This window comes from Drosophila obscura, unplaced genomic scaffold (assembly GCF_018151105.1).
Source record: "Drosophila obscura isolate BZ-5 IFL unplaced genomic scaffold, ASM1815110v1 contig_200, whole genome shotgun sequence".
Classification (NCBI taxonomy): domain Eukaryota; kingdom Metazoa; phylum Arthropoda; class Insecta; order Diptera; family Drosophilidae; genus Drosophila; species Drosophila obscura.
This window is the reverse complement of record NW_024542791.1, coordinates 156,136-174,317: the sequence shown is the minus strand read 5'-3', so window position 1 is coordinate 174,317 and position 18,182 is coordinate 156,136. Positions and strand designations below refer to the sequence as shown.

Here is an 18,182-nt window from a genome sequence, read left to right as displayed (position 1 = left end):
AAACGAATAAGAACAAAACGCGACGAAATACAATTGCGAGGAAAACCCCAAAAGTATTTTTAGATTTCGAAATTATAGCCAATAGAATGAAAGTTTCCGCGATAATAGTTGCAGACATTTAATCAAACATTAAAAATTCTTCGCGGCATATTTTTGATTTTGGTAAAATATATTTGTTTATTTTTCAAAATGTATTTCTACGATTATCCATTGTCACAAAAAATATATGTAGGCATAAATTAACAAATTGTTAAATGTAGCGCGAAAGGTAAAAGTAAACACGATTTAAAAAGTTTCACTTACAAACAAATTAAATACAAAAGGAATTTCAATTCATTTAGATATCATCTCACATCGAGTGCCTCGAAAACGATGTGCACAACAAAATGATTGGGGGTACAGTGCCACAGCAGAACATCAGGAAACGCGTGTGTATAAAAAACCACAAAATAAGATCGTTAGTTGTTAGTTTTCCCCGACTGGTTTCTAGCCTAAGAACAGGCAACATATACCGATTTAACAGTTTCAGTAGTAAAAGCGTATAAAATATATAATTCTTTTGTCGTTTTGGGGATAGCCCATAGTTGGTTTGGTGTTGATTTAAGGCATTGCTGATTTGTGAACTAGAATGGGGGATAACATTACTTAAGAAAGTTGAGTACAATTTTAGGATGCAGTCTTATACAAGGTTATCATTTGTGATTTGGAAGCTATCTGATTTAATAAAGTAAATAACATTTTTTTATGACTTTGAAACTAATATGGCTGACCATTTAATTTAAATAAATTAATAGTTCATTTTTGTTTTTACTTTTGACTAATTCGTACATGAAATTACATACAAATGTATATTAAAAGAAAAAAAAAACTAATTTAAAACTGATAAAAAATACGATAAAAAAGAAAAACTATAAAAACTAAAGTTCCTTCTAGATTGACAAATATGGAAGCCAAAAGAGTTTAATACACACAATGTGCTACGAAAATGCGTTCAACGTTTTAAAGATTAAATGGAGAACATGGACTTAAGTTATTTAATTCAATATTATTTACATATCATAATAAGGTGTGAATAAAAAGAGACTACATTTACGTTATAGACACAATTTAAAACATAGCATTAGGCTTGTTCCAAAAGTAGTGAAAAGACAGTCTTAAAAAGGTTTTAGATTCGTTTTAGAAATTACAAAGCAAAAAGTCCTTTTCGATCACATATCAAACAACAATTTAAGATTCTTCTGGAATACTTCTTTTCATTTCAGTTGCAAATCTCTAAATATAACAGGCAATAGTATAAAGTATAATCCTTGCATAAGACCTTAGTTTAATGTAGAACAAATGTTTCCATTTTGTGACTTGAAAGTTTTTCAGCAATGCATCAATCACATAATTTGAATCGAATCACCAACGAGAACTAACGCCCAGTTCATTTAGTACTTTGCGGCTTTGTTAAGATAGATTTCTTAGCATTAGCTAAAAATCCCCCGTACACATGCCAATCGAATTGATATGTACACAAGGCTGCACAGATGCAGATACCCGGATACGGATGTATCATGTACATAGCTAATGTCCTACGCCCTTAGATCGCTACAGATGTCTATTTATATATGTACAGAGGAGGAGTAGGTGGAGGGGGGAATTGCTTGTGTGTCTGTGTCCAAACTACGCCGAGCCGAGCACCTCATTCAATATCATCTCGCGGGTCATTAGCTGGCCATTATTCACACGCGTCCGGGATCGACTGCGACTGAGTTGTGCCCGCCGCTCGGCCCCCGCGGGTCGTTGTCTGCGCGCCTGTCTATTCCGCTGGCCAAAGGCCGATCCCGTTTGCAACGCCTCCAGCAGGCTATCCATGACGCCCTCCTGCGCCTGGGCCGCATCCATATCGACCAGGGCACGCTTCTGCTGTTGTCGCGCCATTTGTTCGCGCGCCGACTGTTCGCGAGCCTCCTGCATGCGCTGCTTCTTCTCCAGCTCCTCGCGTGCGCGCACATTATCGTTGTGGGCCGACTTGAAGGCATCCTTGAAGGTCTTGATATCGGCAAAGAATTCCTCCATGTTGTATTTGCTGGGATCAAAGGCATAGTACTCGCTCAGGTCTTTGTACAGCTTTTCCATTTGCAGTTGCATTTTGCCTGAAAGAAAAAAGAAATTCTATAATTTTGGCTGAAGTTATGGGCTGGCATCGCACGACATACCCAAAACATCGACTTGCTGTCTGCATTCCTCGGCAAATTTGCCCATCACCTCACTGAACTTGTCATCGTCGCATTGCGGCACCTTGTTGTTCTGCAAATCCGTTTCCAGATTCTTGACCGCCGAATTCATTTGCCTCATTGCCTTCTGTATGGCATCCATATTCACACGCGACGCCCTGTCCACATGCGACAGATCATTGTAAAAGTTGAGGGCATCGGGGAATTTCTTCTCCACAAGATCGGCCAAATAATGGAGCAGCGTCTGCTTGTTATCCGCATCCTTGGTGTTGGTTAGTTTGGTCAGGTAGCTGATCTCAAAGCCAAAGGCAGCTTCGTTCTTTGAGCCCGAGTTCATGTAGTTGCCCAGCAGGAGAATCAGCTCCAGTATTTTGGAGAACTTTTTGCTGTTGCGCACCTCCTCGCAGGCTGCTGTACCGGCCACAATATCGGGTTTGATATCCGTCACCATGTCCGCGTAGGTCAGCTTAAGTTGAGGTTGTGCAGGCGCGGCGACAGGCGTTTGATTTCACCTAAGAAATGCAAAAGAATTTCAGTTTTAGTTGGTTTTGTTCTTCTTCTCCATAGTGGATCCTCTTACCTATAGTTGCTGCAAACTGTTCAATGGCCGGCAGTGGTTCTCCCTTTGTCTTGATCTCCTGCAAACGCTTGAGCTGCTCGGGCGGCGGCAGATACTGAATCAATTGCTGTAATATATTGGACGAGAGTATGGCCGTATCGCAGCGCAGCAGACAGATTTTGATCTGCTCATATGACAAATGCTTGAGGGAGCCACCCAATAGGATGGATAAATTCTGGGCAGACTTGGAGTCGAGCACGCGCAGATCGACTGTCTTTTTGGTCAGTGTTGTTGGCTTGTCCACCGCATCCTTTTGCTCTTTTTTCACGGGCTTTGAGGAGAATTTCATGGCCAGTTCCGCGAGGAAATCATCTTGGGCTAGCTTATCCTCCTGACACTCGACCCAGAACGCCTTGGCGGACATCTTGGCCGGCACAATGGCCTTCCAGTTGGCCCGCTTCATGGGATTCTTCACATCCCACTTTTTCTTGGGCTTCATGCCATGCGGCAGGACTGGCACCATGGGTCCCATCATCATGGGTGGCGGCGGCGGTCCTCCGGGTCGCATCATGCCAGGCATCATTGGCGGTGGTGGTGGACCACCACCCATGCCGGGCATGGGCGGAGGTGGCGGCGGTCTGGGTCCTCCCATGCCTGGCATTGGCGGTGGTGGCGGCGGGCCACCCGCTTGACCCGGCATAGGCGGCGGCGGCGGTGGTGGTGCGGCTCCTCCGCCCGGTGGTGGCGGTGCCATGGGTATATTAACCTTCGGCAGCTTATTGGGCGATGGAGCGGCCACACCATTGGCCTCCATCAGTTTCACCTTCTCCTCGAGATGAGCGGCCTTGGCCTCCGCCTCCTGCTTGGCGCTCTCCAGCTCCTCGATCTTCTTCTCGTACTCCTCGGAGCGTTTCGACTCCTTGGCCTTGGCCTTCTCCACAATATCGTCCAGCAGCAGCGAGGTGTCAATGTTAAAGTCGCGATTGGCAAAGTTCGGATCACAGTAGCCCTTGTGGAAGACAATCTGCGAGATGCACTCCTCAATCAGTTGATAGTAGGCGGGCCGGAAGTAAAAGTCGTCGCGTATATACAGCAAGTGCTGCAGTATGGACAGGAAGTACGGCTCCGAATTGGTGTCCGTGATGAGGTTCTTTAGCACATCGAAACAGTCCTGGGCATCGTCCATGTTGAAGGTGACATTGTCGAAGCGTTGCACAAACTCCTCAAAGTCATCCTCGCGTATCTCGTTGAAGATCTTAAAGTGCTGCTGCAGCGCCTCATTGTTGCTGGTCTCCACGATTTTCTTGAACTCATCGAGACGATCGTACAGCCCCATACGCATAATCTCGCACCTCAGATGCAGCCGAAAGTTTAGATCCGTGGGCGTGTTTGTCAGCGTATTGATAAAGATGAGACTGTGGCAGGCCAGCTCTCGCTTGGGATCCTGTTTGTCCGATGCAAATAGAGCATCCACAATCGGTCGAAAGCGTTCGCTGGACTTGTACGATGTGGCCGCTATCGTGGTGATGGCTCTGAGCACCTTCTCGTACCCATTGCGCTCGTAGACAATGCAAAAGGAGGCCAGTAGCTTGAGGGCCTCGCACATGGTCTGCGGCTTCCGCGGGATCCAGAGATTGGGCCAACAGCAGCACCACACTGTGCTGATCCGGCACGAGCACCACATTGAGTCCCCACGTGTTGTTCATGATCGCCTTGAGGCATCGTATCGCCTCGAATTCGATGCGATCGTAGGTGCGATCCTTCTTGGCCCGCGACAGCAGCTGTTCAATCTGGCCGATGCCCGCCTCCCCAAACTCCTTGATCCACGAGATGGGATTGCTGGTGAGGGCCACGCGCAACGATTCCACGCACTGGTAAACCTTATGCTCGCTGTGCTCGCCATTCTGCAGATATTCCACGTAGTCGATGGGCTTCTCGAAGCGGGAGCGCGTATTCCGCTCCAGTGAGTTTTTGCCTGGTTGAATGAAGATACAAGATACAGATACACAGATATTAGATTACTGTGGCTTTAAAAAAAAGATAGAGTGGACTGCATATCTTATCAAATAATGCACGTAATTAAATCCCATTAACACGCAATGGATGATTAATCGAATGACCTCATACTTTCACACACTTGTTAGCCGTATCATAGCTGATTCGATAAGAGTACATCTGATGTTTTATGGATACTATACGTGTGCATAGGTAAAGCAATTAATCTGTGATGCACAACACATTTGGGCTTAGATTTGAGCTTAGAATAAATTTATATTTGGTTTGAAAAAACCCTCTAGGGTTCTCTATACTTCCAATCTACTGCATTCCCCCAGTGCAAATGTATGTACTCGTATATTGTCATAATCAGAGGGTTCTACCCATATCTGACAATGGTGATTCATTCGACTTTATCTTTTGGGCCCACCTCTAGTGCATACGAAATTCTTTTTTAGTAGAATTCTGTGCGAGTAAAGTGGAAACTAGATAAAACGAACATCTAAATATATGCATTTTTGAATTTGGCAGTAGTCCAATAAAGCCAATTGCAAAAACCGTCGAGAAGCGATTAGCCGCATCATGCACACGACATGCATTTTTTTTCTTTTCTTTCTTGAGTATTATTTTTTTGCTTGTGCGTCTAGCTGGCGTAGGTTGTGGACGAATATTAGAATCATAATTGGAGTTCAACTTCTCTAGCTCTAAAATTCTTCTGCTTACATATCTTTTTTACATTTATATATTTCCATAACTCAAACTTGGAATTTTCCACGTTCAAGTTTTTTGAATAGCCCGTAAATTTTTTCATATACGTATACGCTAAATTCAATCATTCATTGATTCTTACAATAAATAGAAAGCTTTGTATCCACAGAAGCGCGAATTTGTTCATAATATTTCCATATGTAAACAACTTTAAACTGTTGAAATAGCTAGATTCCTATAGTATTTGTCACATCCGCTGCCTTATACCCATCAACTTTTAATGGTACAGAGTATAAGTCACTCTTTAGGACAGTTAATTATTTGATTTAGAGAACACTGAATAACGTACAATATAATTAGTATCCGTATTAGTAGTAGTTCCACTGTAGAACTTTATCGCAAAAAAAGCTTGTTGGGAAAATGAAACCTCGAATACAAGCTACAAATATCAGCCTTGAAGTGGGGACCTTCTCACCATACACCACACACCAGACCCACCCCAAACATTCTACTAAATATGCAATCGAAAAAAAACATTCAAATTTGGCCCCCGCACCACAGCAAACAACACACAGTCTTGATACGGTTAGAAGTAGCCATCAGAGAGGCCTTAAAGTACTTGGTACTTGGTACTCGGTACACGTCCACTAACTGTTGTATTAATTAATTCTGAAAAAGCCAAACGAAGCGTGTTAATGAACGGCTGTTCCAGCTGTTTGTTGGCCATCATGATCATCATTCAGTCAAACCGTTGGTTAAGCTTTCAGTTCATTTCGCAAACAAGTGGCAGAGTCAGAGGCAGAGGCAGGTGGCAGTACGTGGCGGGGGGTATGGTTCTGCCACAATAAACACGACCCATAAAGAAAAAGTTTACTTTATATTCGGTTATTTATTGTTTACTTGAATATTCCCGCAACCAGCGTGTTGATGGAATGGACCACCCACCCCCCACCACACTCCACACTTTATATAGATGCTCGGCCCAACTTCCAGTAAAGTCAGGTGGATATTGGCATCATCATCATTATTTATTTTCAGCCGATTTTGTCATAATTCATACAACGTTTTTATTTACGAGTATTTTTGCATTTTTATGAAGTAAAAATTCTACATTTAAATTGCATTTTCCGACTATTAGATAGATACCCTCTATTCTTAATTTTATAGAAGTCTAGAAAAACACCTACTAATTTGAGGGGAAAAGAGATGATAGTACTGCCAAATAGATTTTTTTGTTCCTTTAATGAACATTTTCCATAATCTTAATATCGATGGAGTGGTGAATAATTTCTGTCTTCTGCGGCCTAGCATTAATCTTTAATATTGTGTATACCACAGATCTTTTTTCGGTATCTTCGGAAGCGGAAGTTGTGGTGTGAAGCATATAAAACAACTTTGGATGCATTCTTCTGCGAAACGAATGCAATATACCCTCCCACTGCACAAGTACCGGGTATAAGCAGAGTGCAAATTCACAGAGTAGAAAAGAGCGCAAAGCTTTCTCTCATGTGCGGGGTTTACCTTGTTCTGGTCTCTCTATTTTGGATGCACTTGCTCATGCCAGTGCGAGTATATCAACAACAGCACCCATGGAGAGCACAACAACAGCAGCGGCAGCAGCAGCAGCGTATATGCAACACATTCACGCGCTGACACTTGACGTAATTAAAATTGTATAATATGCATGGGTAAAAATTCAATTTTCAATGTCTTTGTATACTCAAAATATTTATTTTTTCATACGACTTTATGTCACGCATTCGCTCGTACTTATACGAGAATATAAGTACGACTATATATAGTATAATATTTGATAAAAGCAAAAGAGAGCGTCGAAAAACGAATGAGTAGAAGAAGTATGTACAGTACAGTCAAGGTTAGCGCACAAGTAACCGTTACAAACGATAAGAGAGAAACTTTTGATTGCGTTTGAGACTCTAACCTGATAATGGACCATGAGCCATGGGCACAGGGGCAATTAACTGGAGCGAGACGAGACGAGAAGATTCCTCAGTTAATGTTGGCATTGAGAACATATTTTCAAGATACGAAAAGAGTTCGTTACAGTGATAATTGCTTGTAGTTTACACATAATTGTGCTGGCTCAAAGCCAATGGGGAAAGCTGATGAAGGAAATTGCAGATCAAAATTGATTAAAAGGAATTGTTTAAAGGAAAACCTAGTTTACGGAATTAAACCTTTAGATACTCTTTGAGAAAAATTGTTACTATAGGTCTTTTTTGAATTTCAATTCAATTTCAATTTTTAAATAAATTTAGACCATTTTAGACTTTTATCCTTGCTCCAAACTGCTTCGTTGCTCCTATTCCTCCCATCCCAATTAAAGAAACAATATAAATATCGTGTGCATAATTGCTGCTCACCTCCCTATGGCATCTTCATACATATATGATATATTGTTGTGTGTCTAGCAGATCTGTCCTTTATACTGCCTTCATCAAAAAGTCAAAATCTGTGCCAACTTGTAGCGGGATATTTTTAAAACTGTGAGATTATTTTGTATAGAAATAATGTGCAACATTTGCAATATTTTCATGCATTACTCTAGCAGATCGTTGACATCATATTCATCATAAAGTCCCTAAATAGCGGTATCTGGTGTAAAGACAAATATAACTGGAAACAAGTACGAAGCAAATTGGCAAATAAAACAAAGGAGAAACAAACAGATAACAGAGACAAAAGAGAAATTTCACGAGAATCGGACACACTGCATACAAACACGCACTCTGATAACCACACGTATACCCGTAGAGACCCCCGTAGACCACCGTAGTTACCGTTACCACTAGGTCTTTGGTTAATCTTATCAGAACGGAATGCAATAAACTTGCAAACACACACAACACAAGGGAAAAGGCAAAAGAGAAAGGGAGGGTGATTTGAAAAGTCGATTCGTTTACCTTTTAGGTGCCAGAGTATCATCTTTTGACGCTCCTCCTTGGACTTGGCCAGCAGCGGTTCCCGTTTGTCCTTGGGTATATTCATATCCTCGATGATTTCCAAAAATTGCGCATCCACCTGAGCCTCGCTCAGCTCCTGAATGTACAGCTCCACATCTTCGACGCCACCCAGCACGCCGCCCTCATTGTCCAGAGAGGTGGGCCGTCCGCCGTGAGTCAGAGTGCCGCTGTTGAAGCTATTTCCTTTCGATTTGGATGGTCGTCCGAACAGGCTCTCCAGTATGCTACCGCCTGTGGACTTTGTCTTCTCATGACGAGACATTCTAGAATTATTAAATGGGATTAATTAATTAATAATTAATTTTTTTATGGAAAAAACCTATGCAGACCCGAGCTTCTTTAGACGCATTTTGCCAACGAATGGATTTTATATTGTTTTTGGGACATGCGCAGCTCTTAACAGCTGGTCTTTGTTTACAGTTACAGAGAGACACAGAGACAGAGAGAACTGAATTTGTCGAGCTGCAGAAAGCGATTGATGATGGGTTTTGTCTGACGAATGCAATCGATGATGGAATGGGGGTGATGTGTGCTACGGTCGATGGTGGTAAGTAGGGGAAGGGGGGAATGGAATCATTATCAGCTTGTGGTTTATTTTCAATTATCTGGGCCCCCACACCCCCTCACCTCATCTTCGATCTCTGGAACATCTCGCAGCTTAGTGTGGAATTTTCAATTAGCATGTAAATAATGAGAGGGAGTGATGGGACCCAGAGAGCACATGCTCTGGCATATGCGGTGGCTCATTCGAAGCGTGAAAACTGCTGATTAAAAACATAAACAAAACACACACTCGAAAATAAACCAAACCAATTAGATAAATACATGCATTAATAATCGCGCAAACTAATTTTACAAAATGATGTGATGATGATAATCGTGTCGAACCAAAATAGGAAATTTCAACCAGAGAGAGTGCAGTAGATTGATATTGCAACTAAAGGATACCCTCTGATTTTATTATATGCTAGAAATGGATGATCCAAACGTGATTTAAAAGGTGTGAAAAATTACGTCAAGACTCTTTATATTAGAGTAAGATATTTGCCTGCACATCATTATTAAAATGTATCTCAATACAGATACAAAATCTATACAGAAAATGCTAAATCTACACACAACTAATATACCCTTTTCCTCTAAGAATACAGGGTACAGACTGTTTTAAGAGAGAGAAAAGAGAGAGAGAGGCCAAGCTGTCTGTCCGCTTGCCAGAGAGCGGTAAAAATGAATGTTTATGGCTGATATTCGTTTGAATGTGTGTGTGCATGGCATTTGTGTGAATCATGTGGTTAGACAAAAATGTAATCCGTTAAGATTTGAAGTGGCCTCCATTCGCGAGGATCGCCTGGGAACGAACGCTCAGACAACGCATCCATCTAATGAATCACTAATGGAATCACATCATCGGCCCCAGAGTTTGCCGCTGAAGTAGAAGTCGATGTCGATGTAGCAGAAAAAGGCAGACGAGCAACAGGTTTTGCGGATTCCACTTTTTATACCCTAGAATCGGAGATGTTATGATTTTGATCATTAGTTGGCACAGGCACTGGCAGAACCGAAATGGGTATATAGAGCTGCTTTGGTTCCCGTTCTCGTTCCAGAGTTCCATTTCTGATGAGAGTGTTTTATGGGCGTGCAAAACGTCCGCAAATCATTTACAATTGTCAAGCCGAAATCACTTTTAATGCCAATGTGAACGATGTGCTTGACAAAGTGTGACTGTGTGTGTGTGCGAGAGTGTGGGAAGACAACAAGCCAGCCACTCGAGCGACCACGTCGAGTGGGGGCATAGTGGAGCGACAAGTTCATGCCAGGGCATAGCAAAGCAAAGCACAATTTCTTTTCATGTCTAAGCATGTGTGGAGGAAATGCTTTCAACAAGATTTCTTTTGCTTAAGAATTTTACCGAGCCGGTCGGCTGTTGCAATTGCCTCTTGCCCTGCAGAGAGAGCGGGGTGGTTGTGTCTGTGGAATCTCTTTCTCTATTTTGTTTACACGGTTGCACTTTCTGCATTGGTGTGTGTGTGTGTGTGTGAATAGTTCAGAGGCCTCTGCAGCAACCACAAGACAAAACTACAAGAAATCCGTTTGTTTTGATACACTAGCAGATGCATCGTTGCTATGGTAACTACCTGCTTGATCCGATCTTGCCAGTTTCGATTTACATACACCATAAGGCAGCGAAGCATAGAGCAGCCGAACAGACAGACCGACGGGCATCGAACCCACTTCTGATCAAAAATCAAATTCACCATCAAAATGGTAATACCCTGTTATACCCTAACATTAGACGAAATGTAAACAAGCCCTAGCCACGAGAAAAGGAGATTGTTTCCCATTCCAAAATTGAAACGGGCCCGGCATTGCCTGGAAATTCCAAGAAAGAGCCAGTTCAAATAAGAGTTTACAAACCAAGAATTCAAATATGCGCTCACCTTCGTTTTATATATATATTTATATCTGTGTCGCCTGCTGCTCACTTTTGATTTTTTTCGGTGGTTTACGTCATAAGACAGAAAAATAATGGCTTGGCGCACACACACAAATAAACACAGCAACACACGCACACACAACTACAGTCACAATCAAACGGCTTCTGCCTGCTTTCTGTTTGTTTTATACGCGGCGACGCAGACGCCGACGTTGACGCTAAGCTGCGCAAACCGCTTCAAACACAAAAAACACACTTTTGCGTGGTAATTACTAGCCAACTTGTTGTACACCCAAAATATTTGGTGTATGCCAAGTGGTGTTTTCCTTTTCCTTTTGCTTTGCTTACTTTTTTATTGCTGGCTTTTACTTTGATCGCTGGGCCACACCACTTGTTGCTGTCTCGCCTTGGCTGACACATGAAATATACAACCAACTGTTGGCCGCTATGCGCAGTGCCGTATAATACAAACACAAACTTGGCGAATCGTTATAAACAACTTAACACGTAATTTGTTGGCCTCTACTATCTGCAGTTATGCGCAAAAATTCATAAAATGCAAGCGCCTTGTGTGACCGTAGTGTGACCGCGCCGATAACGATAAAAATACCAGGGAAAACTGGCTATCAGACGAGACATAACCCACTTAACACCCCTCTATTTAAAAAGTTGAGCACCCTTTGTTAAACCGCGGAAAATAATACTGTTTGTAAAGGGCTCCTTGTAGCCCAATCCTATCCTTACGAGTAAACCTGAGCTGCGTTAAAATATACAAGTTTTATAATGTTTGTGCGTGAATAAAATAATCATTGGTCGACAATGGGTTAATGGTATAATGCCATTGCTCAACACTACTAACCATACTGAATGGTTAGTGTCAACACTCACAGCTGTTTCCCTGAAACGACGGCGTTTTCGTTTAAATTTTTCTGCCCGCGCGGAAAGACAAATTTTTTGTCGTTTTCTCAAAAATTGGCAAATACAATGTAAACTTCAATCGAAATAACAGATTGTGAAGAAGAGGCGAATTTCGTGGATCGTCCAACGTTTGAGCCAAAAAGGTCCGAGAGTCCGCCGCCGCTGCAATTCGAAACCATTGCATTGGAAGATGAAGAATCGCGACGCGCTAAAATGCCCAAAGTATCAGATGAACCTCAACTGCAGCGAAATGTGGTGGACGCCATTTCCAATCTGATAGCTGGCCACGAAATGCAGGCGCTTATCAAGCGCATTGCCAAGGAGCGTGTGCGTTGTAACTTTCTGTTGGCCACCTATCAATTGCCGGATATGAATTTCGCGCTGAACACGCCGAGGAATACGCAGCGTTATCAATTTCGGGAGCGTCTTAGGCAGCGCAACGAGAAGAATTTGCCAAATGCAGCTACAACAACAACAACGACATCGCGCCCCACAGCACCGCCCACTGCCAATGCCAACGCCAACGCCAACAAAGGGACAACCAGCAAGGGAATCGTAAGAGCCAGACAGCCTCAGTCGTAGCCCATAGAAGTTTATTTAATTGTTACGTGTTGGGAGAATCGAATGTCAATAACTGAATCTGAATTAATATAGTCTTAAAATTCACCCCGTGTTTCATTCACATTGTAAATGAAGATTTAGCGCTTCGGCTAAAGAGTGTGTACACACCTTAAAAGAAAGATTCTTGAAATTTCCTTCGTGTGAGAATTCAAAGTTCCCGCCCTCTAGCACTGCAGCTGATAAACAGTCTTCTCTTGAAAATGCCACTACCAACTGCGAAGGAAACGGCCAACAAACACTAAGAGCATAACACGTAAGTGGGAATGGAAATGGAATGCTACGTCATTTGAAACACTCATTCAAATGGAGAGAGCAGGCTTCTTCTGAACTCTTATCACTGACATCGATATGGAAGGCTTGAGGAATATTTACGAACCCATTCAACTTAAAGATAGGTATGGGGAGGGGAGTGGTACGGTACCCACTGAGGTCCGGGTGGCGCGTATATAAGACCGATTCGAAGGCAGCAGAGGCAAGTGCTGGCATCAACATGAAGGTGTTCATTACTATTCTGGCTCTGGCCGTGGCTTCTGCCTCGGCCTTCGATGAGAAGGTTTTCATTAAGGACGTGCCCAAGGCGAGCAAGATCGAGGGACGCGTTACCAATGGCTATGCCGCTCCCGAGGGCAAGGCTCCGTACACCGTTGGACTTGGCTTCAGCGGCGGCTGGTGGTGCGGTGGCTCCATCATCGGACACGAATGGGTCCTGACTGCCGAGCACTGCATCGGAGATGCTGCCTCCGTGACCGTCTACTTCGGTGCCACTTGGCGTACCAACGCCCAGTACACCCACACCGTCGGCAACGGCAACTTCATCAAGCACCAGAACGCCGACATCGCTCTGATCCGCATCCCCCACGTCGACTTCTACCACATGGTGAACAAGGTCGAGCTGCCCAGCTACAACGATCGCTACAACAACTACAACGAGTGGTGGGCTGTGGCCTGCGGCTGGGGAGGCACCTATGACGGTAGCCCCCTGCCCGACTGGCTTCAGTGCGCCGATCTGCAGATCGTGCACAACGAGGAGTGCGGCTGGACCTACGGCTCCGTCGGCGACAACATCATCTGCACCAGGACCGTCGATGGCAAGTCGATCTGCGGCGGTGACTCCGGTGGCCCTCTGGTCACACACGACGGCAACAAACTGGTCGGTGTCAGCAACTTCGTCTCCAGCAACGGCTGCCAGTCGGGTGCTCCCGCTGGCTTCCAGCGTGTCACCTACCACTTGGACTGGATCCGTGACCACACTGGCATCTCCTACTAAGTCTCAATAAACGAACATTGAAAAAACATATAATCATTGTGCAGTAGAGTTTTTATACTTCAAAGTTTTATACAACAAAACGAATCTTAATTGCAAAATGTAAAAAATAGAAGACGGATTGATGCATCGACATGGATTTGACACCATTCCCAGTGCGATTGAGCTTGTGCCCTTTCTAGAAATAATTTTTTCTACATCGACCTCAAAATTGAATCTGAAAAAATTGGTAAGGCAACAACAAATAGTGAATTTAGTAATCGATGTCTCTTTTAAACATAAAAGAGGACTTTATAAGTGAGCTGGCACAAGGCCGTGGATATACCAGCAGTAAATCTTGAGCTTAACAGTGCAGCAATAAATAAGTCGACTTTTGCGGATCCCAGAGCACCTGAAAACAAAAAGTATGACCTTTGGGTGAAAAGTAAAACGCTAAGTGAAGGTGAGCACCGGAGCCCGCCTGATAGAGTTTTGACAACTGCACGTTCAGTGTGTTTCTAACAAAGTTTTATAAATCAACCAATTTATTAATATGGATAGAAAAGATTTGGGGTAAATTTCATGAATAGTTCTGAATGAATAAAAAGTTCAATTATGCGAATTAATTTGTTTGTAAAGATTATCATTTATTCTGCACGCCACGAAAACCATCATCGTCACCCATTACCACCTCATTGCAAAATGGCAGCACACAAATGTCTTATCTAATGATGAAATTGGCTAAAAGTATTATTTTAAAGTCACTCCCTTTTCGTTTCTGAATAGAAATTCAATTTCAATAATATTTCGAGATCTTTTCCGATTATCTTATCGTAGGAACTACATTCACTCACACAAAATGGCGCACTGTCAATGTCAATGGAGACAGCCCCAATGAATTGGCTGCAAATTCATCATATTAAGCACAATGTACTTACTTAATTTAATCATCTAAACACACGTAAATGATAAACAGTTACTGTCTACACACCAGTCAAAGATTAAATTGGAAATTCATTCATTCATTCAAGAGATCATTGTAAATTAAAGGAAACGTGTGAAGCCTTGATTAGATACGGTGCTCTGGTCTGTAAGCGAACTCGAGCTATAAATTTTGATAATTCGATTCAAAACAAACTGTCAAACGTGCCAATATGTCCATCTTGTGAACATCCGCTTTAGTATGGCTATTTTTGTACGGGTTGAAAAAAGGCTGAAAAATATATTCGTGAACAGCATGAACAAAGGGAATCGATCCTTTCATAAAAAACTAAAAACTAAAGCACTAACAAATTTAGAAAAGATGCTTCAGATTATACGACAATTGTTTGAATTAGTCCACACAACTTTCAATAAGTTTAGAAAATAATGCAGAGCTATATGGAAATCAGTTTACATTGGAAGTTTATTTTATTGGACCTTTTGCCGAACGCCCACACGAACATCACAGTGTTCGACATTTGCTGGAAGGACGTGCTCCCACATGTCGGCTTACATGCAGTTGTGTCCAGTGAAATAGTAGTACCGCACCTCAAAACATTCAAAATTCTTTTTGAGATATTTCTAGTCTTTTAAATTGAAGGTATCACCTTTACGGAAAGCCTGGATTGTACGCATTAGAAAATCGAAGAAACATCGTTACATTTGCATTCCATCTTTTTGTTTTTCATGACTTTAGACAACTACCCATGATATTTGCTGTTCAATAAAATAGTTGTGCTGGGTTAAATTAATTTTAAAAAATTAATTTAAATAAGTCACCACCCGTAAGATAAATTTAGATATCGAATAATTTGATGAAAGAAAGTTTTGGAAATAGCGGTACTTTGGATTTTGGAGCGTTGAGGAAATCATTGCTCGGTCCAGAAGAGGAGACCTAAAAGTTAGACTGAAAACTTAAGGAAGAAGGTATAATGGAATTAAAAACTAAGTTTGATGCACTCTCACTTTTGAATTTAACCCAATTAACTATAATAATTCGACTGAAAATCGATTTTGTATGCGAAAAAATTATTTTTTGGAGGATGGTCGGCGATGGTTAAAGGCAAGACCATTCCTTCAATATCCTTTAAAAACTATGAAACAAATTTTAAATTGCTCTGACAGTAATGTGACAGTTCGTACACGGTTGATTACACATTATTTGAATGCAAGAAGTCCTAGAAAGCTCCGCGTTTGGATCTGAGTGCACGACTTCAGTTTGGAAAAACGCCTGTGGAATGGCCTGTGTCACAGTGACAAAAATACTTTTACTGATGATAGTAAAGTTATATTATATGGTAAGAAAGACTCAAAAGAATATGTTTGGCATTCACAGAAATACTATTACCACCCAAAATGATGGGCATGGGCATGCTGGGCTGAGCCCTATGGGGCCCAGCTCAGTATGGTATGGTATTGATCAAAACTGTGTATGTAGGCATACTTAAGAATACATAACATTCATATTACAGCTGAAAAATTCCTGTTCAATTTGGATAGCTGGAAGTGTCTCAAAAAGAGTTTTGAAAGTGATGCGGTGCGGCACTAATATTTCATTGAACACAGCTGTATCCGTCGCTGAAGGACCAATTACATCTGCGCTGTTCTTCGAAGACGGCGCGACGCTTTGCTGAGATTCGTACGAGCTTTTGCATTGTGCTTTCCGTTTTTTTAATAAATCCCTTAAAATTATCTTATTTTCAAAATAAACGAGAAGGATCGTGTGAGTCGTTTCTGGGGACAAGACTCTACTTATACCCGTACTCAGTCAGTATATACAGCTTATGATTTTGTAGAATTTTGGAAAAAAAAAAAAATTTTACATTTTACATTTTTTTGCTACATCTGCTATCTACATCTACATATACAATGTCTATTCTACATCTAACATGTAGATTCTACGTGTTCCATTTAGATTCTACATCTCCTCCGCTAGGGGTTGCTCGCGCACTGAACGCGGCAGAGTGTGCGAGCGAGAAAGAGAATCAGTAGCGTCAGCAGCGCTGGTGAAGGAGAGGGAACCAACAGAAAATTCATTTCTTCATTCTGGCTATAATTATGATCCGATCTGATTCAGATTCGGCAATCTGGTAGATATGGGCAATTTCGACGATACTGCGCTTTCAGTTTAATCGTATCTTTAAAATTGTGGCTGCCACAGATTTTCGTCCTTTGTGGGGGCGGAAGGGGGCGGGGCGAAATTTTGAAATACACTTGTAGCAGTGTGATATCACATGAGTCTGGAAAACAAATTTGGTTGCCCTAGCTCTTATAGTCTCTGAGATCCAGGCGTCAAACAAGACGGACAGACGGACAGACGGTCAGACGGACAGACGGACAGACAGACATGGCTCTATCGACTCGGCTATTGATGCTGATCAAGAATATATATACTTTATGGGGTCGGAAACGTTTCCTTCTCTGCGTTACACACATCCACTTTTACCACAAATCTAATATACCCCTTAACTCTTTTTTGAGTACGGGTATAAATAGGGACTCCGACTCGCTAATTGTAAATATTCTAAAATGGATTTAACCTGTCTTCCACTTTGAATATGAATAAAATATTGAAGAAAAACTCTACTGCACAATGATTATGTGTTTTTTCAATGTTCGTTTATTGAGACTTAGTAGGAGATGCCAGTGTGGTCACGGATCCAGTCCAAGTGGTAGGTGACACGCTGGAAGCCAGCGGGAGCACCCGACTGGCAGCCGTTGCTGGAGACGAAGTTGCTGACACCGACCAGTTTGTTGCCGTCGTGTGTGACCAAAGGGCCACCGGAGTCACCGCCGCAGATCGACTTGCCATCGACGGTCCTGGTGCAGATGATGTTGTCGCCGACGGAGCCGTAGGTCCAGCCGCACTCCTCGTTGTGCACGATCTGCAGATCGGCGCACTGAAGCCAGTCGGGCAGGGGGCTACCGTCATAGGTGCCTCCCCAGCCGCAGGCCACAGCCCACCACTCGTTGTAGTTGTTGTAGCGATCGTTGTAGCTGGGCAGCTCGACCTTGTTCACCATGTGGTAGAAGTCGACGTGGGGGATGCGGATCAGAGCGATGTCGGCGTTCTGGTGCTTGATGAAGTTGCCGTTGCCGACGGTGTGGGTGTACTGGGCGTTGGTACGCCAAGTGGCACCGAAGTAGACGCGTCACGGAGGCAGCATCTCCGATGCAGTGCTCGGCAGTCAGGACCCATTCGTGTCCGATGATGGAGCCACCGCACCACCAGCCGCCGCTGAAGCCAAGTCCAACGGTGTACGGAGCCTTGCCCTCGGGAGCGGCATAGCCATTGGTAACGCGTCCCTCGATCTTGCTCGCCTTGGGCACGTCCTTGATGAAAACCTTCTCATCGAAGGCCGAGGCAGAAGCCACGGCCAGAGCCAGAATAGTAATGAACACCTTCATGTTGATGCCAGCACTTGCCTCTGCTGCCTTCGAATCGGTCTTATATACGCGCCACCCGGACCTCAGTGGGCACCGTACCTACTCCCTCCTATCTCTTTAAGTTGAATGGGTT

General features: G+C 43.0%; 3 protein-coding genes and 1 pseudogene across 3 annotated transcripts; 2 read left to right on the top strand and 2 right to left on the bottom strand.

Moving 5' to 3' along the window:
* Positions 1-858: 858 nt before the first annotated feature.
* On the bottom strand, positions 859-8,924 carry LOC111078473 (protein diaphanous). The gene is given in 7 exon segments (XM_022373169.2): positions 859-2,138; positions 2,202-2,690; positions 2,693-2,731; positions 2,800-4,402; positions 4,404-4,753; positions 8,406-8,728; positions 8,795-8,924. Coding segments are annotated over 7 exon segments (3,297 nt in total). The 5' UTR covers positions 8,815-8,924; the 3' UTR covers positions 859-1,665.
* Positions 8,925-11,718: 2,794 nt separating this feature from the next.
* On the top strand, positions 11,719-12,451 carry LOC121404414. The gene is made up of 2 exons (XM_041593823.1): positions 11,719-11,722; positions 11,909-12,451. The coding sequence occupies exons 1-2, from the start codon at positions 11,719-11,721 to the stop codon at positions 12,397-12,399; spliced, it is 495 nt and encodes a 164-aa protein (XP_041449757.1). The 3' UTR covers positions 12,400-12,451.
* A 462-nt stretch (positions 12,452-12,913) lies between these two features.
* LOC111078477 (serine protease 1-like) lies at positions 12,914-13,733 on the top strand. The gene has a single exon (XM_022373177.2). The coding sequence runs from the start codon at positions 12,929-12,931 to the stop codon at positions 13,703-13,705; it is 777 nt and encodes a 258-aa protein (XP_022228869.2). The 5' UTR covers positions 12,914-12,928; the 3' UTR covers positions 13,706-13,733.
* A 3,531-nt stretch (positions 13,734-17,264) lies between these two features.
* Positions 17,265-18,107, bottom strand: LOC111082045 (annotated as a pseudogene).
* Positions 18,108-18,182: the final 75 nt, after the last annotated feature.

What these genes read in the sequence shown, in the direction of transcription:
- LOC111078477 (XM_022373177.2), top strand. Translation starts at nt 12,929, where the DNA reads ATGAAGGTGTTCATTACTATTCTGGCTCTGGCCGTGGCTTCTGCCTCG.